At 36.6% G+C, this 27,205-nt stretch overlaps 1 protein-coding gene across 1 annotated transcript; it reads left to right on the forward strand.

Annotated features, from left to right (window-relative positions):
• Positions 1-3,495: 3,495 nt before the first annotated feature.
• Positions 3,496-27,148, forward strand: ATP6V1G3 (ATPase H+ transporting V1 subunit G3). Its single transcript, XM_053607861.1, has 3 exons — positions 3,496-3,622; positions 14,731-14,831; positions 26,810-27,148. The coding sequence occupies exons 1-3, from the start codon at positions 3,541-3,543 to the stop codon at positions 26,981-26,983; spliced, it is 357 nt and encodes a 118-aa protein (XP_053463836.1). The 5' UTR covers positions 3,496-3,540; the 3' UTR covers positions 26,984-27,148.
• Positions 27,149-27,205: the final 57 nt, after the last annotated feature.

Consider the following 27,205-nt stretch of genomic DNA (forward strand, 5'->3'; position numbering starts at 1 on the left):
ATTCAGATTTGGTTGCCAAATCAATGTGGGCACAAGAAGAAACACATGATAAGCTGAAATATCCAGGGTAGTGACAGAACACACGAGAAGGGGAAGTTTGAGTAGAAATGAAACTTCAAAAAAGAGAAACAAAAAAACTGAGCAAAAATGCTAAACTTATAATGAGAGCTATTTAGAACATTTGAGGTTTAATGTTCAACTAAGGACAAGCAAAAATAAGATATATTTCACTGTAATTGTTTTTTAACATTCAACGATGAAAATTTTTCCAAAGGGCATAGGTGTGGTTTTTAAGATTTTATCATTTTTGATAACTTTTTTTCATTTTTCGTTGATAAAAATGAAATATGAAAGAAAGAGAATAAAAGAGTAGAAATCTAAATATGTACTATACTGCTTCTTATATTTCCTTTTTACAAAGTTGCTGTAACTAATGTATCCATATTCCATGGACTTTTTTCAAATGTATCAAATTTATCATTGGAAGTAATAATAAATAATAGTAAATAACATCAATGATAAACAATAAGTAATAGTATCTTTAAATTGTGTTTCTTATATGCTAACACATAGAAATCATCAACATTGACAATTCACTCATGCCGAAAACCAAAAATGACTTATTTCACTCAAATTAAAAGGAAATCTTATTGTTTGGTTTGATTCCTAAGTATAATAAAAAAAGATAGAATAGGGTGGTGCCTGTGGCTCAGTGAATAGGGTGCCAGCCCCATATACCGAGGGTGGTGGGTTCGAACCTGGCCCCAGCAAACTGTAAGTCCCCCCACCCCCCCAAAAAAAATAGCCAGGCATTGTGGCGGACGCCTGTCGTCCCAGCTACTCGGGAGGCAGAGGCAAGAGAATCATCTAAGCCCAAGAGCTGGAGGTTGCTGTGAGTTGCGATGCCATAGCACTCTACCCAGGGCAACATAATGAGACTCTGTCTCTCTAAAAAAAAAAAAAAAAATGATAGAATATACTAAATAGTAACACTAACTAGAACAAGTCGTACCAAGTAAATAGAATAGGAAAAACTGGGTGCTTAGATCAATAATTCTTGAGGAGAAATCTTTAATAATCAGAAGGATTTAGACTACACCAAATTTCACTTTGTTCCAGTATTTTTGTTATCAATTATTCAAGAACATAGCATTTAAATCAATCCATGTTTTTAATAGTTTTATACAGAAAGAAATACCAATTGATATTTTTTGTTTTCATATTTTTCATGAGCAAAAAGAAGCCTGGAAGGAAATTATTCCTGGAAAGCGAGAGCACACTAGGCAGCAGCAAGACCCCAAGGTCAGTTCAGCTCTTCCATTCTGAAGCCACCTGACTTTTGCCCGTCAGATTTTCTGAGCCTGACTACTAATAGTGCCTATTTTTTAGGAATTACAGTTTCTTTACTGATAAGATGAGTGTGATATGTGATAATAATACCCAGATCCAGAGCTACTATGGGAATCCAATGAGCTAAATATGGATCTTTCAAATTGTAAAAGATCAGGCACACATTTGATATTTTGTTAATGAATAGAAAACCAAATGCTTGCCCATTGATGCCTAATACCAAATAACGTAAAGAAAAAACTAAAAATCTTCTTTATAAGCAGATAACATTTTTTAAAGTATTATTACCGTTAAAATGTTTGACTTTGGAAGTGAAAAAAAAGCATATCAGCAATCAGCTTTGATAAATAAAAAGAGAATAACGCATATAGAAAGTAGGCCATTTACTTAATAATCCTTTACGTATATAATTAAGTTCAAATTCCCCAGCCAGGCTTTTGCCTTTGTCCACCGCTATACTGACTACCTCTCCTCAACTTTTCCTTATCATTTGTTTTGCAATTTAGATCAAAAGCTTGTATCCAGTCTGGTTTTATCTCTATAGAACTGTTGGTAATACAACTTCAAACCACACAAGTGTGGGCCTGTGGGTACTCTTTTTTTTCCCCAACCACAGCCCAGGATGAGATGATAGTCTTTTTTACCATCCTTCTTTGCTTCTGGGTGGATTTTTCTGTCCTTCCTTTTCACCAACAGAGTAATTTTTTGAGGATCACAGAGGATAAAATTTATCCTAATTGCTACTTCAAGTTAGGCTCCAAGCCTTTTCCCCCGCTGAGGATGAACTTCCTGATAGTCCACCTGGCATCTTTTTGTCCACAGGGATCAGGCAGGAGCTGTGCTTCTTCACAAATCTGTTTATATCAGTGAAGTATTTATTGTAATTATGCAAAAAAAAAAAAAGTATTTTGTAAGCTGACTAAATTGACTCAAAAAAGAAAGAAAATTGAGCCTGTGCCAAAAAGAAAAAAAAAAAAAGCTTTTTCTTTTGGAAAGTTTGCTAGATGTGGTACACACACAATGTAATAATGTAGGTATGTGTGGATGAGATAATTTGAAAAAAATTAAGGGAAAATAATCATTAAAACCTTAAAATATTTCAGTCTCAGTTTTTTTACAATTGTCTTTGAATGTAGACATCTATTTAAAGCCACTGAATGTGGCATGTGTAGAGTTGTAGACTATGAAAGCAGTTAATATGTGAAACTTCAATCTGAAGATCCTTTCGGGGGAAAAAAAGCCTTCACTCTAAATCAAAAAACAGCTTTTCATTTAAGAAAAAATGTTAGATACATAAAAGTGATATTTTATGACTCTTCACTGTGACCAACATTCTCATTATCCAATCACTTACTGAATCTAATCAAATCAAGTCCCATGAATTTTATTGCACTATCTTAGCACAATACTCAGCACAGACTGGGTAATATAAAATGCATGTTTAAATTATTTTAATTAAATCTACAAACCTACGATTACAATTTATAGTATATCTCTGTATTACTACTACTTCTACTATGCTGGTGTAATTACTCTTTAATTTATACTAGTTACCAAACCAAAATCTTCCTGGAAGTTTGACATACAGCATTACGAAAAAACAGCACAATGCCCAAAAGAAATCATTTCACTCCTGTTACCTGATGCTTGGGGGGGGAGTAAAAAAAGAATAGAACCCTAGTTTTTTTCTTTTGTACAAAGCCAGAAAATTTCCTTTCTAGCAAAAGGTGGATAAACTCCCCACGTAGAGAACTGAATCACTAGGAACAAACAAAAATCCCTGAAACTAGTACTACACAAAGAACAAAGAAAGATCTTCTAACTTGAAAGAAATGTTCAATACACATGTCAATATTTCCTGGAAGACGAGGGAAAATAATATCCTAAAACATATCTGATTTAATAAACAAACTCAAAACTCTATTTCTTGTAGAAAAGCTAAAGTTGGTAGACAGGGCAAATTTTTAACATCTTCATATTGGCTCAACTTGTTTTTCTGGATTCCACCTTGCTCTCCCCTTGGGGCCCAGCTACCTTCCCCAGTCAGACCAGTTTGAAGCCAACAGCTGTGCTTGGAACTCACTGTTGACACAACAGCCAAGTTAGGCAGCTATCTCTAAAAGGATAAAGGAACAACACATCACATCCCAGATTTCACAGAAGGTACTTACTTTCTCGGAGCCAGCTGCCATGACCAGCCAGTCGCAGGGGATCCAACAGCTTCTTCAGGCTGAAAAAAGGGCCAAGGATAAGCTAGAAGAAGCCAAGAAGAGTAAGTGTCACCTGTGTGGGGGTTGTCACAAACTAAATGAGGCAGTAGGATGAGCATGGACTTTTGCGTTGGGCAGACCTTGGCTCAAACTCTGGTTTACTACCCTGGTTTGCTATTCTCCCTGTGGAACTTTGGCCTGTTCGTTGAAATTCCCCTGCCATATGTTCCCCATCACCACAGTGGGGATGATTCAGATGCTGTGGAGAGGCCATGTACTAGGTGAAAAGATCATGGGCATGAAGGTTATGGAGATGTAAGCTTAAACCTTGGTTCTGCAACCTTCATGCTCCACAACTTAGTTTTCTCCATATTGTAAAAGAATTAAGAGAACGACAATTTCATATTGAATCTAGTTATGAGTAAACTTGAGCAAACTACTTACCTTGTGTAAGCATCAGTGTCCATTTCTACGAAATTGGAATAAGAGTTAATAAATTGTTCTTATCTCTCTCGGTTAGCTTTTCATTTACAATATTTAAAAACACTTCTATTTTATTCTTATTTTTTCACTCTTTCTATTTTTATTGTATTTTGTTTATTGTTTTAGAGATAGGGTCTCATTACATTGCTCAGGCGGAACTCAAATTCCTAAACTCAAATGATCTTCCCATCTCAGTCTCCTAAGTGGCTAGGACTCAAATTTTTATTTAATCATGTTTCTATATAACTACATAAGACAGTGTCAGTTAACTTCAACCCCCTTTCTATTCTTTTTGATATTCACAGCAGCCAAATAAATAAGATATTAATGGTGTTCCTGTTTTATATATGTAGACACTGAGAATCTATGATTTCCAAAGGTTGCTTTTAAAAAATAAAACAGACATTTTGCCAGGCACCATGCTCAATGCTTATTTTATTTACTCCTCACCAACTTTATTGCAAAGGGGAAAGGTGATGCTTACAGAAATCATGTAACTTGTCCAAAGTCATAGGGAGAGTAACTGATAGAGCCATGATTTGAATGAGATCTAATTTTGCAAGCCACGATCTCAATGACTACACTATTCGAAATTTGCATTATTTTCCTAATTGAAAAACTAACATGTCTCAGTTGTCCTAGACCAAGACCTATGTTTTTTCCACTGTCTCCTTGCATATCACCTTGTAATTTAATCTACAACAATTTTTAGTACCATTTACCTTCTTCATAATTGTGTGTCCTGTCTCTGCAATTAGATTCAAAGTCTGGCAAGATAGGGGCCATATCTTAAAAATGGAGCTGGAACATATTCTTCTTAGTAAAGTATCTCAAGAATGGAAGAAAAAGTACCCAATGTACTCAGCCCTACTATGAAACTAATTTAGGGTTTTCACATGAAAGCTATAACCCAGTTACAACCTAAGAATAGGGGGAAGGGGGAAAGGGAGGGGAGGGAGGGGGGAGGGGGGTAGAGGGAAGGGGATTGGTGGGATTACACCAGGGGTGCCTCTTACAAGGGTATATGTGAAACTTGGTAAATGGTCTGTAAAGCTAGTGAATGATGCCCCATGATCGTATCAATGTGATACGATTTAAATCACAGCTATGATTTAATAAAAAAAAAGAAGAAAAAAATAAAATAGGAAAGAAGATGGTTAATGAAAAGAAAAATGGAGCTAACCTAACTCTTTGAATGAGCTTAGTGACATGATTAAAGTAGGTAGTGACACAAGCTTATTCAAATGTCCTGAATGAGATAAAGGAAAAGTGCATTACAAAGCAAGAAAAGAAATCAGGAATGATACAAATACTATAGTAGAAAGTCCACTGGAGTTTTCAACCATAGGTGAAATCATTTCCCTTTCTTAAGATAAGTAGGGCGCCAGCCCCATATACCGAGGGTGACGGGTTCAAACCCGGCCCCGGCTGAACTGCAACCAAAAAATAGCCGGGCATTGTGGCGGGCGCCTGTAGTCCCAGCTGCTCGGGAGGCTGAGGCAGGAGAATCACAGAAGCGCAAGAGCTAGAGGTTGCTGTGAGTCCTGTGACATCATGGCACTCTACTGAAGGCGGTAAAGTGAGACTCTGTCTCTACAAAAAAAAAAAATTTTTAAATAAAAAAAAAAAAAAAGGATAAGTTGATTTCCTGAACACTCAGCAGTGTGGGCGTCAACAACAAAAAGGAAAAGTCTTTGTGGAGATCACAGAAGAGGAAAGGAAGGAGAAACGCAGTGAAGACAAATTTTACCTATTTCTTAATTTCTTTTTCTACAAAAAATTGTACAAATGATTACAAGACAGTACGAATGCAGAATAATTTTACAGAAGACAAAGCAGCCTGGGACCTGAGATTCAAACAATGTGGAAAAAACTCCCGTATTTTTTATTCACATTTCTTTAACGATGTTTAAAACTTCCATAACAGATGACCAGATGATTTTAAGACGTGATAATTACATTGCCTTTGTTTTCTTAATATGAAAAAAATATATTAATGAGCACATATATAATCTATACTATTGTACAATTCAAATATTTTTTTTACCAACTATTACTCCTTTTTTTTTTTTTAAGTCATTACAAAGAAAAGTATTGCCAATCATACAACTTGTTTAAAACTGGAAGCTATCATACGAAGGACAATCTAGTTTAAAATTTGATAATAAAGATAAAAGCCAAACTTCTTTTCCTTTCCTATAGTTAATGTACTGTTCTTGGGAAATCTTTTCTCAGAAATCAGTGTTTAAAAATGCACACTGTATCTTGTTCATTTTTTTCCTAATAACTTATAATACATGTACACTTTTCACTTAGTTTATTTACCATGTCTTTCTCCATGAATATTCAAGTAGACTACTCATCCAGTAATAATAAATACTCAGGCTTCAGGCTTTAGAAATATTCTGGAAAATATTTTGACTTTCAACAAATAACCGTTGTACTCTGGTTTATAGAGAATATATCTTTCCTCTTTGCCTCAGAAAGCGCAGGCTTTGAGGACAGTCTTTACTGGATAGAAACTATTTTCCTACATAGCTATCAGCAGACAGAGGTTTATACTTACAACAGCACCCTACCTACTCAGACATTCAATGGCAAAATAGAAACATACCTACCTGATATACTTGGTTTGTTATGCCTTCCCTCACGCTTCAAGAGTTTTTATTTCATTAATGTATTTAGATCAGCAAGTATTTATTGGCTGCCTACTAGTTCCAAGCCACTTCGATGTACAGTGATGTAGACCTAGACTCTTCCTTAAAGGCCACCCCAGAGTGATATGCATAAATGACCATTAAAAAAAAGGGAGAGGAATAATGACATAGAAGGAATGGATAGTCATCATTTTAATAAACCCATATAATTTTCCATAAAATGATCAATTTGAAAATCTGACATATTAAGGCAGAATAGAGTCAGAATGATGACCATGACGTCACAATACTGAACGCCACTGTAGAAAGTCTGTGATCACTTTCTCTTTCGTAAAATCCATTTATTTGAAAGTCTCTCAGAAATCTGAACATCGAGTGTTAGAGCAGGACTATTAAAAAAAAATATATATGTATTTTTTTAAGATAGGGATAAAGAGGAACAAAGAAAAAAGGGATGTGCGAGAGAAAGAGAGAGGAGAGAGAACAGCAATTTACATGTTAATCATTTTAGAAAAATACAAGATTAATAAGGTAGCAGAATTTTTATATATTATGCTGTAAAAATATTAATATATTCCATTAAGGAGGACTGCCTCAGATCCCAGAGAAGTTGCTACATAATACAGTGTGTGGCATAAATGTTTTGCCTTGAGGGAAACAGATAAGGGATTATGGACCTGATAACACAGGAACTCTCCCAAAGGCCATTAGGTCTGTGGAAAGGGAATGCACAGGGCTCTGTGCTCTAGACAGAGAAACAACATTTGAGGGAAGTATGGACAGAATTGTGCATAGGCTTGAAAATCAGGATGTCAGCTAGCAGAGCAAAAAAAGCATCAGCTTGAGTGGAAAATCTGTCATTCTCTACAAGTTACTTAGCATCTCTGAATTTGCCTATTTTACATGTATAGGACCAACATGTTTTAAGAAACAGAAAAATATATGTAAGATGGTAAAGCAAAATATAAACTAGAGTTATTTGTATCTTAAATATGTGTTATATGTATTTGTACAATCAGTCCTATGACAATAGAAGAACAGACTAGAACAGAACAATCTAGTTTCATTCCTTCAAACGCCCGCCGTAAGTTCTTCATCTAACTTTCCTGTAATGGGAGAGACCTGAACAGCTTCTGCTCAGATGATTAGAAATGCTCAGATACTTCCTTCTTTTCTATGATCACAAATTAAATTACATTTATTAAAGCTCCCACATGCTTTTAGGTGCAAAACAGCTTTACTATTTGGTTGAATTCAGATGAAACAACAGTAGGTTTGCACTACTTTGAATTATCTTACTTGTAGTTAGCAATTTTCGCTTAACAAATTCTTTGTTCATCAAAACATAAAAGTGATTATGTTGGCCCAAGACAAGTTACTTTGTGTGTGTGTGTGTGTGTGTGTGCGCGCGCGCGCGCGCATGTGTATGAGCAAAAGAGAGTGAGAGGGAGAGAGAGAACACGCTGTATACAGTGGTGTCATTACAGCTGCAACCTCATGCTCCTGGGCTCTAGCAACTCCCTCCAACCCCCAGCCTCAGTAGCTGGAATGACAGATGCATGCCACTACCTTCAGCTAACGTCAATATTTATAGAGATAGGGTCTCACTTCGTTGCTCAGGGGAGTCTCCAACTCCTGACCTCATGTGATCCTCCCACTTCAGCTTCCCAAAGTGCCAGGATTACAGGCGTGAACCACATTTTCAATAAGACGCATTGGAGTCCTGGAGTCCCAGGTTTGGGGAATTGAATTAAACTTTTAATCAGAATTAGATTAGGAATTCAAGGTACCATCATCAACAAGAAAAACAGAGATGGTGTTTCTGTGAAATACATAACATTTCAACTTTTATCTATGACCTTTTTTTAAGAGCACTATTTATTTCATTTACACCTATAACAAAGGTAAAACACTTATTAACACTGCTCTTCCGAGATGCTCAAGTGTCTGCAACTGAGCACCCCATAAAGAACCCATATTCCTAAATCATTTCTGAAAACATATCATAACCTCACCCACAAATAAAGAATTCTTTGACTTTAGAAGTTGCAGAAAATGTCTTATGCTTAACTAAAATTTACAAAGTACATTCAGGATATAGATTGAAAGATAATGGTTTTAAAAAAAGGTAAATCTTCAAGTTTGGAGATGAGAAAAACTAAAACTAAACAAGTATGTATGTGGAAAGATGTCCTAAAAGCTACAAGCAATCAAAATGAAAGTGAGGACATGTTTCTCTAGTTTTATACCAAGACAGTGTGATCAGTGCTCACTCCTTGGAGCTGCTCTGTCTGGGTGCAAACCCAGCTTCTACTTCTCATGAGCTGTGTAACCTTGGGCAGGTTATCTTCTAACCTCACCATGCCTGTTTCCTTGGCCTCAAAATGGACATACTAATAATACCTACCTCATAGATTCATTGTTATAATTAACTGAGCTGACACTTAGGAAAGACTTAAAACACTACTTGGTACACAGCAGGTGCTCAACAAATGTTAGCTACTACTATTATCTCCAAACCTAATGAAACACATTTTGTTGAAAAGAAGAGCAAGGAGGCCAAGGCAAGAGGCTAGTCGGAGACCAGGAGTTCAAGACCAGCCTGGGCGATATAGTGAGACTCAGTCTCTACAATAAATGAATACATAAATAATAAAAAAAATTTTTTTAAACAGCAAAATAGTAAAGTACTGATAATACCTTAAGCATGGTACTATATGAAGATTTTTTTGTTGAACTATACTTCGGTGCAAAATAAATACTTCAGAAAATATTTCTGCTTTCTAAATAATACATCAGATACAATGGTAATACAGATTAGTTTTTGAGAGTTAATAGGATGCCAGCCACCTATATATATATTATATATAGATATATATTTTTTTAAATCAGCAAATCACCTATGTGTTTCCAAATATGCATATATTCTGAATTATTTAAACAAGCACCTTGGTTTAATAAATTCTTCACTAGGCAAGTGGATGTTTGGTTCATAAAGACATGACTTCTAATAAACTAAGAAAATAACAGTTGCTGTATTAGAATTTCATGGTCCTGTCTTGCATGTTTTGTAGGCCTGTAAATACTTCCTCTTCCTTTCTAGTCCACAGACTAACAGGGTGTTTATAAGTATATTGGACTTTCATTTCGAGTAGGTAATACTAAAATAGTAACTATGGAACATGTTCATTTATTAATAGCCTTTGGTTATGTTCAGCCCAGGACCTAGACCAAACTACTTATTTTATTTTTAATAAGGAAAATATAAGTAAAAGAAAAACCAAAGAAAATGCACAAGGAGTGGAGGCCTCATGGGAAATAAATTAGAGGAAGAGAAGCTTTGTAGGTGTCTTATTTTTCTTCACGTATTTGGAATAGCTAATAAAAAAATAAAATCATTCTTTGAATTGGGTTGGTTTTATCATAATATTAACACCCCAAAGTAAAAGAACATTGCTGCTTTTTTTTTCTGAATGATAGAGCAGGACAAAAATTGTTATTAGTGACAGATAGAAATCTGTCTTTATAGCAAATAAAGGTGTTCTCTGTGCTGTTTAGACATATTTTGGTCAGATGGCACATTCATTTAGATACCTACTCTTTCCATCATACTAAGCTATTTGGCTCCAGTGCTCAGCTAACAGTTATTCTGTGCTCCCCACTGATCCTCCGTATTCGTTTCCTATGAATGCTGTGACAGATTACCATGAGGCTGGGTGGCTTTGAATGGAGATTTGTTATCTCACAGTTCTGGAAGGCAGAAGTCCAAACACAAGGTGCCAGCAGGGTTGAGTCCTTCTAGAGGCACTGAGGAGAAACACCCCATGCCTCTTTCCTAGTTGCTGGTGGTTGCCAGCCATCCTTGGCACTCCTGTAGCTGCATCACTCTGGTCTCGCCTTCCATAGCTGTCTGGCCTTCTTCCCTACATGAGCGCTCTGACTCTATGTCTCTGTATGCAGATCTCTCTCTCCTTATAAGGACACCAGGCATTGGAGTTAGAGCCCATCTTAAGTATGACCTCAACTTGGTTATACCTACAAAGACCTATTTCCAAACAAGATCACATTCATAGGCACCAGGAATTAGGACTCCCACATTTCCCTTAGGGGAACACAATTAAACTTAGAGCACCCTCATTATCAAACATTTGACCAACTTGAGCCTTTATCTCTGTCCTTCTTTGTTGGTGGAAAATTTCTCTAAGAAATTGCCTATTGATATCGATGTTCCTTTCATTCCATTTCACTTGAATTCCACCACAGATCCTCTTGCCAAGGTCACCAGTGTTGCCAAACTTGATATGAATTGACTGTCTCATTCACAACTAAATCTCTTTCATCTTTGAAACTCTTTCCTCATTTGACTTGGGGACTCGACTCCCATGGTTGTCTTCCTGTCATCTTTTCAATCTTGAAAGTCAGGGCCCCAGTTCAGATCTGTTCTCCATAACTGCAGATACTTCCTAGGTGATCTCATTTAACCTCATGGCTCCATGCTGATGATTTGCAAACTTGACATTTCCAGCCCGAGTTGCTTCCCTGATTTCTAAATTCCATAGAAATATCAGCTTTCTCAGTATCACCACTGGATGGTTAATAGACATCTCACTATCTCAACTACACTGCATTCTGGACTCCAGCCCCAGAATCAAATGTTGGCATCATCCTTGACTCAGCTCTGTCTCTCATACTTATCTATAAACTCCCCCTTCAAAATATATATAACTTGTTCTTGCCAATTTTGTGCTACTTTACTATTTCCAAAAATCATTAATATGTGTCTGAACTATTGCGATACATTTCAAACTGATGATTCTATTTTTTCCTTACTTCTACAATCTATTCCCATCACACTATTCAAAGAAATCCTTGCAAATCATACTTAGTGTTATGTTACACTCTGTTGGAATACATAAGTATTATTATGTCATGGACTTAGCTTCTCAAACAGAAAGTCTAAGTAACTTGCTCAGAGTTGCAAAGCCTCTAATGTTTTATTAGAGTGGGTCCTGGTGAGTCATTCTGATTCCCTTCTGACATGATAAACAAAATCATGTCTTCTCTGTCAAAAAAAAAAAAAATCTAAAACAAATTGAGGGATTCAAGCAATGAATAGGTTTATCTGTATCTCCAGAACTTACTGCATCTTGGGACACTCAGTTCACTTAGCCCAGCCTAACTAGGAAGCCAGGAATTTTCCATTTTTGAGCACTACCCTCTGTCTCTTACACAGAGTTCAACTTGCCTCCAATTTTTTAATTCTTTCCTCACAAATCACCTGAAAATCAAACCAAATGTCCTTTCTTTCTCCCTTTTAGTTCCTAGCAGCCATGTCTTATGCTTAAGAAGAAGAAATAGGTATAATTTTTAAATTTGGCAATATTCTCCCACAGAGAGAGGAGGAAGCTGGAGGTTAACATGAGTGGATTTGACGCATGGATTTTGCTTCACCTCTAACAGAACAGGAGGCTTTAGGCTCCAGTTTCTTCCACTGGATTAAATCAGGTGTAGCATATGCAGGCTCTCACACAGTGGCAGCTGCTGAGTCTATCCAGAAAATTGCTGCGCCAGCAGCGATTTCCCTGTGGCTCTCCCATTTAATTGAATGAGAACCAGCAGGTGACTGGTGCCATGACAAGGGAATCACAGACACACTCTGAGCCTGTCACCGTGTGATGGAGCTAATATACAGCCTCTTAGTGGAGTGCCGGATTCCGCTCAGGGGTAGGGCACCCAGAGCTTTGCCTATTATTATTTTTTAATATGCTGCAGAGTCCTAACTTTAAAACTAATATTTTTACATAGTATGCAATTAAGATGGAGAGTAATGATGCATGTGATTTATTTTATAAAATAATTATGCATCCTACAACCCATTATTACTAAAAAAAAAAGTTCAATACATTAACATTCTCTATTTTTATCCCAATGTGAATGATAAGTAGTGATAATAAAGTGGCTAGGAAGGAAGGAATAGCTTTCCCCACCTTGTCATCTATTTGTTCTGTTCACAGAGAATCTCTGTGTGTTTCGTCGCCACAAATTGGTCAGAATTATAGAGAACGAAGAAATAAGTATAAACAAAATGGTAATGAAAATTAATTAAGGAAAAGGTAAACAACGCTGTTTTAAGGCTCAAGCATCAGAGGAGCATTTAGTTTTCACTAGACCTTGGATTTTAAAGAGTGTAAAAGAGGATTTCAATACCTGTCCTGAATGAGGTCTAGCCAGTTCCTTTCTGGGGTGACAGACATTAAAAGAGACATATGTCTACCTGTACTCTAGTGAATCTATCTTTAATCTGTATATGTACAGTGATGAGGGAAGCAACTCATACCTAAAAGGGAGAGAAATTTTGAAATATTCTATACTCAAATGCTGCAAAAGTATGTAATTATATGGTAAATGGACAGATGAAAGTTTGTATTAAGATTTTCTTAATGCACCGCCAGTAGCACAGTGGTTGTGGCTCCAGCCACATGCACCGAGGGTGGCGGGTTTGAATCCAGCCCGGGCCTGCTAAATAACAATGACAAGTGCAACAAAAAAATAGCTGGGTGTTGTGGTGGGAGCCTATAGTCCCAGCTACCTGGGAGGCTGAGGCAAGGGAATCTCTTAAGCCCAAGAGTTTGAGGTTGCTGTGAGCTATGACTCTACCAAGAGTGACATAAGTAAGACTCTGTCTCAAAAAAAATAATATAATAAAATATAGCGCAGCACCTGTGGCTCAAAGAAGTAGGGGGCTGGCCCCATATGCGGGAGGTTCATATGCCCTATATGCAAGTTCAAACCCAGCTCCATATGCCCCATATGCCCCATATGCAGGTTCAAACCCAGCTCCATATGCCCCACATGCAGGTTCAAACCCAGCTCCATTTGCCCCATATGCAGGTTCAAACCCAGCTCCAGCCAAAAACTACAAAAAATAAATAAATAAATAAATAATAAAATAAAGATTTTCTTTTATGCTATTTAACGAGAGCACAATTAGTTCAAAGTCTACACCATATAACAAATAGCTGACAAAAATTATAAGCAAAAACTTAAGAGACATTATCAAAGAAAAGAAACTACCTTAAGTGTCCAGAGTGAAGGCATTTTACTGAAATCGAAAGACAACAGATTTCAGAGGAAAAAAGAATTTTAATATAGTTCAGAGTTTCTTTAAAGTTTTAATGATCACGAAGCATTAGTACCTAACCCCCAAGGTGGTAGACAGTGGGGGCATAGCACAATTAATATTAGCCTAGACCCCCAAACTTATTCTGCATGTCAAAAAGCTCATGTGCTTAGCTAATGATTACCACAGCATTGTATTTGTCTAAAACTCTCATTTATGTTGTCTGCTAGCTTAAGGCTTACACCTTTGCTCTTAATAAAAGAAAAGGGGCTACTTAACTAAATCTCCTAACCATTAAAAAAAATTGGTTTTACAGCCACTTTCAAGTCCCTCTCAGAGAAAGCTACTGCAAAAAAAAAAAAAAATCTACTTTGATGTGTTGTGGGGCTTAATCAAACATTCTAGAGTCAACAAATGGTATGAAAAAATCCTAATAAAGTGTTTAAAAAAATTGTAAGTCAGTTTGATAGAGTCTGAGTTGCATGTTTGCAGCAATTTTGGAGATCTGCCAGTGTTAAATAGGATCCAGTTGGGGTGAACTGAAGGATTCCTGGCAGCAACTCAAGACAGAAAATCTGACCAAATAATGTCTTTTCAAGTAAGTGACAGCTAAAATCTGTTCTCTGACATTACTGCTGTGAGTAAATGGGCAGATATTTTATTTAAACATGTAAGTGTGAAAGAAATTTGTCATTTCCATGTCCTAAAGAATTCAATGGAAAAAGTGAGAAACTTTTTCTATATATATATGTTTATATATATATATATATATAAAGTTTGCCATTCTAGAAAAAAAATCATCAAAAAAAAGAATAATAAATTCACCCCTTTTTTAAAAAAAAATTAAGTTTATGGTTCTTTGTAGGCCAAGGAGAATGATCATTCCTTTTATACCACTGTTAATTTTCAGGGAAAGGGAAGCGATTAAAGCAAGCTAAGGAGGAAGCCATGGCAGAAATCGACCAGTACAGAATGCAGAAAGACAAGGAATTTCGACTGAAACAAGCTAAGGTGAGCAATAAAGTCAGCACTGATTTTTATGCAGAATAGATTATAAGATTTAATATTCACAAGGTATAACTCAGACTATCAGGAGGGAAATGCATGCTTCGATTGAGCAGATACAATTCTAGCAGGGCCAAACATCACACCAAATCTTAAACATAGCAGAACTACTGATTTCACATTTTTCACTTAAAAGAAAGGGCATTTTTAACTTGCCATGCAAAGAGTCAATCAGTAGTTATTATGTATATAAAACGTCTATTAAAAATCATTCTCAAAGATGCAAATTGAGGGATTGGTTAGAGTATCGTTCCTACCACAGATTATTGACCCATGAATCTGGTTTACATTTTAAAATCTCATCAAACGGGTACTATTATTCCTATTTTAAAATAAATACTCTAACGTTCAGACTAATTTTTCCAAAGTTATACAGAGTAGTTGGACTAAACTGACCTAATAATAACTATTTTTAATACTGCTTCAAAGAAAGCACCTTTTATCTTTTTGTCTACCAACATTCACTGGTAGAATCAGTAAAAAGTGCTGAATGCTAAGATATGGAAAGAGTTTGTTAGGCCAGATTTTCCCATAGTGGATCCAAGATTTACAAAAAATTAAATTGCTGAAAAACCTTTTAGTATTTTCTTATGATTCCCTGTGCAACTGGCTGGCTCATTCAATAAGTATTTCCTTTATATATAAAGAAATGCTTTTTCCTATACTGGCATTTAAAAAAAAATCTATAGCTTACCGTAAAAATAAAGGAACGAAATTTTCAGAGCTGACATCTTCCTATCCATGTTATGATGTGGACTAAAGGATAAAAAGTACTAACTCCATGTGTCATAACCAAAGTTTATGTGGTATTTTCACCTCAGTAAAAATCTGAATAAACCTCTGCATGTGCAGAAGCCTGGCATTGCAAATAAATTACAATCCTTTTTATTCCCAACTTTTCATTTTAGTGGGAATAGGTGAAGCATTCATGTAGGATCAGATAAATTGGACCCTGTGGTAAGAAGAACTTTTCCAGGGGGCTCTTTCTTCAGATAAAAAGGCCTCTCTAAAATAAAGTGAACCACTCAGCAAAAATAAATTCTTATTACCGATATTTGAATAAAAGAAATCCAAAGTCCTATGTCTATACAGCCCTCCATGATTGGCACTTGGCTATGTTTCTAATCCCATTCTACCTCTCTAAGATCTGTGTTCACTAGTCAAGCCATAGTGGTCTTCTGTTCTTCCTCAGAGAGAACATGCCACTGCCACAGGGCCTTTGCATATACCACTCTCACTCCTTACAATTCTTTTATTTTTAGATACTTATCTTTCTTTGATCACAGTTCAATTGTTAGACCTCTTCCTAATCACCTGATCCAAAATTATGTCTCTCAGAAATAAAGGAAAGTCATATTTTATTATGGTACACTCTTTTTCTTCATGGCACTTATCACTGTCTGCTATATTTTATATTTACTCTTTTTTTCCTTTTTGCTTATTTCCTATTCTTTTCTTTTGGACAGTAAGCACCCCCAAAAAGCAGTTTACTTGTTTTGTTCTCTTTCATTTACTTAGATATTAGAAAAATATCTGCCCTATAATAAGTACGCAATAAGTAGTTTAACTGACATCTCTTCTTTGCCTTTACTTTTCCTATCGAATCCTGTAATAACATATTAGAACCTGAGAAAATAATCCTCTTTAACACTAACTAGTTTTGATTATCCTATATAGGCTATTTCTGGTAGGATAGTTATTTCTATTTTTAAGTAATAACAAAACTGATCATAATTTCAGAAAGTGGTTGAGTTCCATCTCTTCAAATATTTCTTCTCCAGAAGAATCTTATCAGATGTGTATCTGGTTCAGGATATTTGTTCTCTGCTTTGGAAAATAATAAAGTAATTAAAACTCTTCATCACTCTCATAATTAGAGCTCCAAGCCAATTTTACAGCTAGTTGATCAAAAGCTCACATAGAAAGGTCAGCATGTTTAAGCCTGGACTACTTCAAGCATATTGTAAAACCATTAGCACAGATCTTTCCTTGGCATGACCTCCATATGTCAGGCATATTGCCATTTCAGTTAAATCTCATCCTCATTAACCCAGGGCAATGAGGAGGTCTGGGAAGAGACCCAAGAAACCAGTTTCCTGCCTGCTGTGGGTGTTGTACCTTGCTGTTACTTTTTCTGTCACTTTTTTAGCTCTGGCTTTTATACATTCTTTTTTTCTAATTCCCTGACTTATCAAACAGAAATGGGTATCCCAATTTGGCTTTTACATCAACAAATATTATTTTATCAAAGATTTATTTATTCCTAGTTTATCATTGCTGTTCTAAATAACAACTTCTACTGAAGAAGATATTACATGACTAAAAAAATCTGGACTACAGTGAAAAATTAAATCTGTTGTTAATACAAGTAAAGGTTAAAGAGACCATGAATCTTGATCACTAATGTATTATGAGTGCCCCAAACACTGTCTGGCACATAGTCGATGCTCAATGCATATTTTATAGAGAACTTCTTGCCTGTGTTCTATTGCTCATTTTGGCAGAAGTCAGTTACCTGAATGTTTGGAACACTATCTAAATTATATATATAAATATGTACACACACACCATGCAATACTACTATACATTCTATGGTGTGTGTGTGTGTGTGTATATGTATTCTTCCTTTTTAAGGCTGAGTAGTATTCCATGGTGTGTGTGTGTGGACATATGTATATTAGTAGTATATGCATGTGTGTGTGTTTATATGTGTGTATACATATATACATCTATGTATACATACACACAGAATATTCTACTAATATATATATGTATACACACACACCATGGAATATTACTCAGCCATAAAAAGGATGAAAAAAATATATATATACACACACACACCATGAAATCCACACCATGGAGATGGATATATATATATATATATATCACATTTTGTTAATCCCACTCATTAATTGATATGCACTTGAGTTGACTTCACATCTTTGCAATTGTGAATTGTGCTGTAATAAACATTTGAGTACAGGTATCTTTGTATAAAATGTCTTTTCCTTTGGGTAAATAAATACCCAGTAGGGAGGACAGCTGGATCAAATGGTAAGTCTACTTTGGGGAATCTCCATACAGTTTTCAATAGACGTTATACTAATTTGCAGTCCTACCAACAGTGTATAAGCATTCCTTTCTCTCTGCATCCACATCCTCATCTACTGTTTATGGACCTTTTTTAAAAAAGCCCTTCTCCAGGGCAGAAGGTGATATATCACTGTGGTTTTAATTTGCAGTTCTCTAATGATTAGTGATGTTAAACATTCTGTCATATGTTTATTCCCCGTTTGTCTATCTTCTTTAGAAAACTTCTATTCATATCTTTTGCCCACTTTTTTCTTGCTGATTTACTTGAGTTCTTTGTAGATTCTGCCCTTTATTGAATGTATAGCTTGGTAATATTTCTTCCCATGCTATAGGTTTTCTATTTGCTCTGTTGATTATTTCCTTAGCTATGAAGAAATGTTTTAATTTAATCAAATTCTATTTATTTATTGTTGTTGTTATAATCGCAATTAAGGTCTTAGTAATAATTCTTTGGTTAGGTCAGTAACTAGAAGAGTTTTTCCTGCATTGTTCTCTAGATTTCTTATGGTTTCATGCCTTACATTTAAATCTTTTATCCACATTGAGTTAGTTTTTGTGAGTGGTGAGAGTTAGGGATCCTGTTTTATTTCTCTGCATGTGGCTATCCAATTTACTCAGCACTATTTATTGAATAAATTCCCCAGTGTACAGTGCTGTCAGTTTTGTCAAAGATCAGTTGGCTGCATGTGAATGGTTTTATATCTGGGTTCTCTGTTTTGTTCCATTGGTCTATGTCTCTATTTTTGTGCCAATACCATGCTGTTTGAGTTACTATAACTTTGTAATGTTGTTGGAAGTCTGGTAACGTAATGCCTCCAGATTTGTTCTCTTTGCTTGGATTGCTTTGGCTATTTGGGTTCTTTTCTGATTCCAAATAAGCATAAAAGGATCTTTTTTCTAGATATGTGAAATACGATGTAGGTATTTTGATAGATTATATTGAATCTGTAAATCACTTTGAGTAGTATGGACATTTTAACAATGTTGATTCTACTATTCCATGAGCATGGCGTATTCTTTAATTTGTTTGTCGTCATCTGCTGTTTCTTTCTCCAGTGTTTCATAGTTCTCTTTGTAGAAATTAGTTCACCTCCTTGGTTAAGTATATTCCTAGATATTTTATTTTCATGGTAGCTATTGTGAATGCTATTGATTCTTTTATTTGACTGTCAGATTGACTGTTGTTGGTTTATAGGAATGTTGCTGATCTGTGTATATTAATGTTTTCCCTGAGACTTTGCTGAATTTATCAATTCTAGGAATGTCTTGGTGGAGTCTTTCTAGTTTTCTAGATTTATGATCATATCAGCAAAAAGCAATAGTTTGACATCTTTCCCAGTTTGAATATATTTTATTTCTTTCTCTCTCTTAATTGCTCTGGTCAGGACCTCTAGCACTATGGTGAATAAAAGTGGTGGTAGTAGGCATTCATGTCTTGCTCCAGTTCTTAGTACGAATGCTTTCAACTTTTCCCCTTTCCATGTGATATTGGCTGTGGGCTTGTCATTAATGGCTTTTATAACGTTCAGGTATCTTCTTTACATGCCTTGTTTACCAAAGGCCTTTAATCTTAAAAGGTCCTGAATTTTTCTGATTGCTTTATCTACATCTACCAAACCTTTGTTTTCCCTTTTGTTTATGTGGCAATTTATCAGTTTACATATGTTGAACTATCTTTGCTTCCCTAGGATGATACCCACTTGGTCTAGGTGGATTATGTTTTTAATGGGCTATTGAATTCGATTTGCTAATATTTTATTGAGAATTTTTGCATTTTTATTCATAAAGGATAATGATCTATAGTTTTCCTTTTCTGTTATGCCCTTTCCTGGCTTTGGTACCAAGTACTACTGGGTTCATAGAATGAGTTGGGGAGAATTCCTTTCTTCTTGACTGATGGAATAATTTCTGCACTATGATACCATCTCATCTTTATAAGTCTGGAAAATTCAGCTGTGATGGGAATCCATCACATAGGAATCCATCTAGTCCAGGGATTTTTTTTGGTGGGAGATTTTTTTTTTTTTTTTTTTTTTTTTGTAGAGACAGAGTCTCACTTTATGGCCCTCGGTAGAGTGCTGTGGCCTCACACAGCTCACAGCAACCTCCAACTCCTGGGCTTAAGTGATTCTCTTGCCTCAGCCTCCCGAGTAGCTGGGACTACAGGCCCGGCCACAACGCCAGGCTATTTTTTGGTTGCAGTTTGGCCTGGGCTGGGCCCAAACCCGCCACCCTCGGTACATGGGGCCGGCACCCCACCGACTGAGCCACAGGCGCCGCCCCTTTGGTGGGAGATTTTTAATTACTGATTCAATCTTGATGCTCATTATTGGTCTGCTCAGAATTACTTCCTGATTGAGTCTTGGGAGATTGTGTGTTTCCAGAAATTTGTCCATTTCCTCTATATTTCTGAGTTTATGTGCATATAGATTTTCATAGTATTTACAGATGATATTTTGTATTTCTGTTGTATCAATCAGTTTTAACTTCTTTTTCATTTCTGATTGAGCTTATTTAGGTTCTTTCTCTTCTATTCCTGGTAAATATAGAAAGAAGTCTGTCAATTTTGTTTACCTTCTCAAAGACCCAACTTTTTGTTTCATTGATCTTTTGTATTGCTTTTTAGCTTTTAGTTTTTCACTTTGCTTAGTTCTTAATTATGCTCTGGCCTTAGCTATTATTTTACTTCCCTTTCCTTTGGGTTTGGTTTTCTCTTCCTTTCCTAGTTATTTGAGATGTGTCATTACATTGTTAACATGTGACATGTCTTTCTTTTTGATGTAGGCATGTAAGGCTATCATTTTTCCCGGTAAGATTGCTTTTGCTGAATCTCATAGATTTTGATAGTTTGTATCCCCTTTGTCATTCAGGTTGAGGAATCTTTTTATTGACATATTAATTTCATTCTTGACCAATAATCATTCAGCAGCAGGTTGTTTAATTTCCATGACTTTGTGTAGAGTTGAGTGTTAATTTCGAGTTTATTTCCACTGTGGTCTGAGAAAATATCTGGTGTGATTTCTAGTTTTTGAATTTGTTGAGAATGTTTTGTGGCCTAAGAGATGATCAGTCTTGGAGAATGGTCCATGTGCTCATGAGAAGAATGTATACTCAGAAGTTTTGGGGTAAAATGTTCTATAAATGTCTGTTAGGGCCATTTGTTCTCGAGTCCTTTTTAAGTCCAGTGTTGCCTTATTCATTTTCTGCTTAGGTAATCTGTCTAGCTCTGTCAGTGGGGTGCTGAAGTTCCCAGCAATGTCAGTGCTGCTATCTATCATTTTGCTTAAATCTAGAAGAATTTTCTCTATCAATCTGAGCACTCCTGTTTGATACATAAATATTTAGGATTGTTACATCTTCTTGTTAAACAGCTCCCTTTACTATTATGTAATGACCATCTTTGCTTTTGTTGATTTTAAGTCAACTTTATCTGATATGAGAATGGCTATACCTTCTATCTTTTGATTTGATTTTCATTTGCATGCAATATTGTTTTCCATCCCTTCACCTTGGGTCTGTTTGAGTCCTTGTGGGTAAGATTGTTTCCTGGAGACAGCAGATACTTCAGTTGTATTTTGTCATCTATTTAGCCAGCTTGTGTCTCTTGAGTGGGGCATTCAGACCATTCATATTGATCGATAGAATTGATGTGTGGGACACAGTTCTCTTCATCCTATTGGGTAATACATTATTGCTTTGTTTTACCTCTTATACTATTGTTCTGAGCTCTGAGCCTTAGCTTTACCTCTTGTACTATTGTACTATGAGCTCTGAGCCTTAGCTTTTGATTGGTTTTCCATTGGTTGATGTCTATTTTGCTGAATCATGCATAAAGCAGTCTTTAGTATTTCTTGCAGGGCAGATATGGTCTTGAAAATTTTCCTGTGTGTTTGCTTGTCTGTTAAAGTCTTTATTTCTCCTTCATATGTGAACATTAGTTTTTCAAGGTAAAAAATTTTGGGTTGATGGTTGTTCTGTTTAAGAAATTTAAAGATGCAGCTCCAATCCCTTTTGGCTTATTAGGTCTCTATTGAGAAGTCTGCAGTAAGTCTGATGGGTTTTCCTTTGTAAGGTACTTGATGTTTTCACCTCATAGCTTGCAGAAGTTCCTCCTTCATTTTTGCTTTGGCCAGTCTGATGCTTCTTTGCAATGAATCTCCCAGATATGCATTGAGTTTCTTGTATGTTTATAAATCTCAAGCAAGATCAGGAAAGTTTTTCTCAATTATTCCCTCCAGTAGGTTTTCTAGCCTTTGTGTGTTTTCTTTTTCATTCTCAGGGATACCTGTGATTCTTAACATTTAACCACTTGTCATACCCTTTATTTCTTGGGGGCTTTGTTCATTCCTCTTAATTCTTTGTTCTTTATCTTTTACTGAGTAAATTTGAAATGGTTGTCTTAAAGCTCTGAGATTCTTCTGCCTGGTCTAGTCAATTCTTAAAACTTTCCACTGTGTTTTGTATTTCCTTAAATGAATTTTTTTTTCCAGAAGTTCTCTTCGTTCATTTTTGAGACAGAGTATCAGTCTGTCACCCAAGCTACAGAGTAGTAGCATCATCATAGCCCACTATAACCACACATTTCTGAGTTCAGGCCTCCCAAGTAACTGGGACTATAGGTATGTGCCACAATGTTTGGCTAAATTTTTTATTTTCAGTAGAGACAAGGTCTCACTTTTGCTCAACCTGGTCTCAAAATCCTGATCTCAAGCAATCATACCTTTTCAGAGTGCTGGGATTATGGATGTGAGGCATCATGACTGGTTGGCGTTTTTGTTAATATGTTGGTCTCTTTAGAGAATTTTTCATTCATTTCCTAAATTGCTTTTCTGATTTCTTTGAGTTGCCTTTCCATTTTCTCTTGGATTTCATTGAATTCTTCATAATCCATGTTTGGAGTTCTTTATCTATCATTTTGATGTTTTTATTTTTGTTAGTATCCAGTGTTAGAGAGCTGGGATTCTTCTTCAGGGGTAGCCTATTGCTCTGATTTTTCATAATTACAGAATTCTTGCACTGATTCTTTCCCACATGGGGTGGCTATTGCTTCTTATTTTTTATTTTCTTGTCTTGATGGGAGATTTTTTTCTCCCCTCATTTATAAGGGTGTATCTGTAGCACATGTTGTGTAAGAAACTTTGCTTGTGGGTGATTTGATAGTGGTCTAGGTTAAGAATGGATGCCTTGGCTATAGATATCCCTAGTGTGGTTATTTTCTCAGTTGCCAGTTATTTGTAGACAAAGCAGTGGTGAGCTATGAGCATGGGCAGATTCCCTGTCTCTTGTTAATGAGGAAGGATAGAAGTATTTGGGATCCTTTCTCTCTCCCCAGCCATGTGGTCTTCCTTTTTTTTTTTTGTAGAGACAGAGTCTCACTGTACCTCTCTACCCCACGGGTAGAGTGCCGTGGCGTCACACGGCTCACAGCAACCTCTAACTCTTGGGCTTACGCGATTCTCTTGCCTCAGCCTCCCGAGCAGCTGGGACTACAGGCACCTGCCACAACGCCCAGCTATTTTTTTGTTGCAGTTTGGCCAGGGCTGGGTTTGAACCCACCACCTTAGGCATATGGGGCCGGCGCCCTACTCACTGAGCCACAGGCGCCACCCGTGGTCTTCTTAACAGTATGAATTTTATTGGCCTGCTCCATTTAATCTCTAAGACACTAGGTGATGCTTATCAGTAAGAATCCACCACACTCGGTATGATAGAATCAATACATGCTGTAAAGGGTTATAAAATGACCTCCCTGCCAGTAGGGGGCACTTGCAGGGAAGAAGCACCTGTAGTGGTTTTTTGTTTTGTTTTGTTTTGTTTTGTTTTTGAGACAGAGTCTTAAATATGTCACCCTCAGTAAAGTGCTGTAGTGTCACAGCTCACAGCAACCTCAAACTCTTGGGCTTAAGCAATTCTCTTGCCTCAGCCTTCCAAGTAGCTGGGACTACAGGCGCCTGCCACAACGCCCGGCTATTTTTTGTTGAAGCTATCATTGTTGTGGCATCTTCTAGAAAGCTGAAACTAGCTGAGCTTCCCAGCAATGGGACTATAGGCTAGGAGCCTTCCTCTCCCTCTCAGGATCTTTCCTGGGCTGAGTACACAGCCTTCCGTTAGAAGAGGAGTACTCCACAAGTGCCCTTCAGCTAGGGCCCACACTGTACTCTTTTTAGTTGACTCCTGGGAGCACAGGATCTGGCCTGTAGACCCCTCAAAATCAGTCCTTGACTAGCCAGGGAGAAGCATACTGCCCTGGGGTTGCCAATAGGGTACTCAAGTAGGTTTAATGTCCCTCTACTTCAGGGTGGGCCGTGATCTGATGGAACAGTTGGGCAAGTAGCATAGGAGGGCCAATGAGCCGAGAGATCATAGCCCAAGCAGGCCTTAGTTCCTAAAGGCCTCATTGCAGGTCTTTAGGAAAAAAGGTGTGAGTCCCTCTCTCTGTGGAAGTCTCAGTGTGGGAGATGCACCAACAGAGAGGTAGCAGCTGCTCCTATGAGCCCTGGCTCAATTATTTCTCTTGGCATCTGTAGGCAGAGGAAGGAAAAGGGAGAAAATGAGTCTGAATAGAGGAAAGCTAGCACTCCAGTCATCTCTGGTCCTCTCTCTGGAAGGTAGTCCATCCAGAATGTCCAGGCTCTGGGGTCACACAGATCCACCAGAAACCCAGTGGCCCCTATGGCTCTCATAGTCTGGGCCTAGATTTAGGAATTGTTTTTGTGGGAATAAGTGAGATGAAAACTGAGGGGCTAAAACCCCCTGGGGAGGACTAAGGTGCCCAGTAGCTGGAGAATATGGCACTTGCCTTCTCAGCTTGGGTCTGCAGTGATGGGAAATAATACCGAATAATACCAAGGGGGCTGGCAGCCTGGTGCTTTATCCTCAAGAAGCTGGCCAGAGCAGCTTTCGGGTCCATGAGGGTAAAATGGCTCTCCAGCAGTTTGGGAGCCTGCTGACTGCCAAGGTTATGAAGAAGGGAGAAACAAACCCCTTCACCTACCCTTTTGGCTGGACTCCAAGCCTCTCAGGGAGTGATGCTGATGGTCCCTTCCTCCTTCTTGCTCTCCTCTACAACTTCTTTCCGCGGAATCTCTGTGAGGTCCAGACTCTCATCTCTCAGAATTATACCCAATCTGTGTTTATTTGTTTGCTTGTTTTTCTTTTTCATCTAAAACTTTTCCTTCTTTCTGAGATGATTTGGCAGCTGAAATTTCTATGCAGCTGATATCTCTGGGCAGCCATCTTGTCTCTGATTCTTAGATTTTATTTTTCTTTTCTTTTCCCCCCTACAGAGTATTTGTTTAAAGTTTGAGTAAATTGCCAATAATTAAGAGATCTCACACTTAAAAAACAAACAAACAAAAAACAAAACAAGCAAACAACCCCCCCCCCCACACACACACACACACATTTCTGGCTTCTCTTTGAGAACTGGAAACTCCAGCAATCCTGTACCCACCTTGCCATGTTCTTGCTGGAAATTTTCCCTTTTTGAGTTTGGTATAATCCCACTGAAGGCTCTAAGTTTAAAGGTAAAAAGTTTGAGCTTGGTGGAATTATTTTGAAGAGTAGTTCTCTTCTACTTTTAAGCTTCTTAGCAGGAGAAATTTTATCCACATATTCCTTCACATTTGATATTCCACATATCAAAATGTTATTTTATAAAAGTTATTTGATGTCTCAGAAGCCCTATCTTCTTAAAATTATTTTCTTTGAACTGAGAAGCTCTTATTGCTTGGACTGTAAACAGAAAAGAATATGAACCTAATAGCCTAGATTACATTTGATTTTAAGCTTAGGACCCTGTAAGATCATGTACATTCTAGAATTTAGAACAGTCAAACAACCTTGAAGTAAAAGTCAATGTTAGTGGAGTCTCTTAGATTAAATTAAATGCATACTTTTCCTAAACATTCACAAAAAAGAAAAACAAACAAAAACCAGCTGTCTTACTATGACAGTGTCATGTAGAAGAAAGTTGAGTTTACAAAGAAGAGTTGACTGTTTACTTCAGTAAGGAAAACTTTCAAAGTGTTTCATTATAAAATTTCTTTATGTTAACTCCTCTGATGAAATTGTATTTTGGTCAAATCAATACTTGATAGAGAAGCTAAGAAGAAAAAGGAGATAATGGAAAATACTGGAAATCACCGCCCATTAAACAGTGATCAGGAAGATATATTAAGCTATGTTAAAATTATAATGTAACTAAAGGAGCAAGTATATCTCAAATTTGAAAGTAATTCAATTTACATTAAATTTTCATTTAAATTTATCTATTACCCTAAAAAAATATACTTGTGCATGTAAAAATATCTTACAGGGAAGGCTATATCTTCCAGGAAAAAAAAAAAAAAAGAATTGGTTCAGATCATATATTTAAGAAATAGGAAAACCAGCTATTTTTTCTTTAAAAACCAGCAAAAGTAGGTTTAATAGTATCACTCAACTTTACTTTTCAGATTTGCAATTCAGAAATTAAGCAATAGAGAAACTATGGAAACCGAATAGAAACTATTATAAATACATGAAAAATGTGATGGAAAAGAACTTCTGAAAATACCATAATAATTGTAAATTTGTATTCAGTTTGTGCCATATGGCCACACATGAAGTTGTCCAGCTATGGCCAGCTTTCATTTTTTAGGAGAGTTTATCCTTCCCCCTCTTAGTATTGGTAATCTTGTCTGTTCTCTAAAAAAAAAAAAAAATCTGAAAAAATAATACATGGTGTGTCATACCCCACAGAATGGTCATTGATAAATAGCTTAGACAAATTTGTTTTATTAAACAATACATTTTAATGCAACGTGCATTCTGCTCTGTTTTGGTAGATAATGGGTTCCCAGAGTAATCTCTCAGATGAAATAGAAGAAGAAACTCTAAGGAAGGTACAAGAACTGAGTGGACGCTACAACAAGTGTGTGGAAAGTGTACTGAATCAGCTTTTGACCATGGTCTGTGACATGAAACCAGAAATCCATGTGAACTATAAAGGCACCAACTAAATGCACAGCATATCGTTCAAAGAAAAGCGTGTGAGTGACACCTGGTTGCATATGGCTTCATATTCATATTAAAGAAGTTGAAATGCTGATCTTTAATTTGCTGGACATCTGCAGAGAATGTTTGACCTAATTCATTCCTGGGCACTGAATTAAACAGATAAACAAACAAGCAAAGCTGCTGTTATATTTTTCCTGGTAACAGTTATGACCTCATCATTTAAC

Source organism: Nycticebus coucang, chromosome 10, assembly GCF_027406575.1.
Source record: "Nycticebus coucang isolate mNycCou1 chromosome 10, mNycCou1.pri, whole genome shotgun sequence".
NCBI lineage: Eukaryota > Metazoa > Chordata > Mammalia > Primates > Lorisidae > Nycticebus > Nycticebus coucang.

Bases quoted from the DNA above. Each gene is read 5' to 3' on its own strand.
- ATP6V1G3 (XM_053607861.1), top strand. From the start codon at position 3,541: ATGACCAGCCAGTCGCAGGGGATCCAACAGCTTCTTCAGGCTGAAAAA. The intron at 3,623-14,730 runs GTAAGTGTCACC...GTTAATTTTCAG, and splicing joins GCTAGAAGAAGCCAAGAAGA to GGAAAGGGAAGCGATTAAAG. The intron at 14,832-26,809 runs GTGAGCAATAAA...CTGTTTTGGTAG, and splicing joins TTCGACTGAAACAAGCTAAG to ATAATGGGTTCCCAGAGTAA.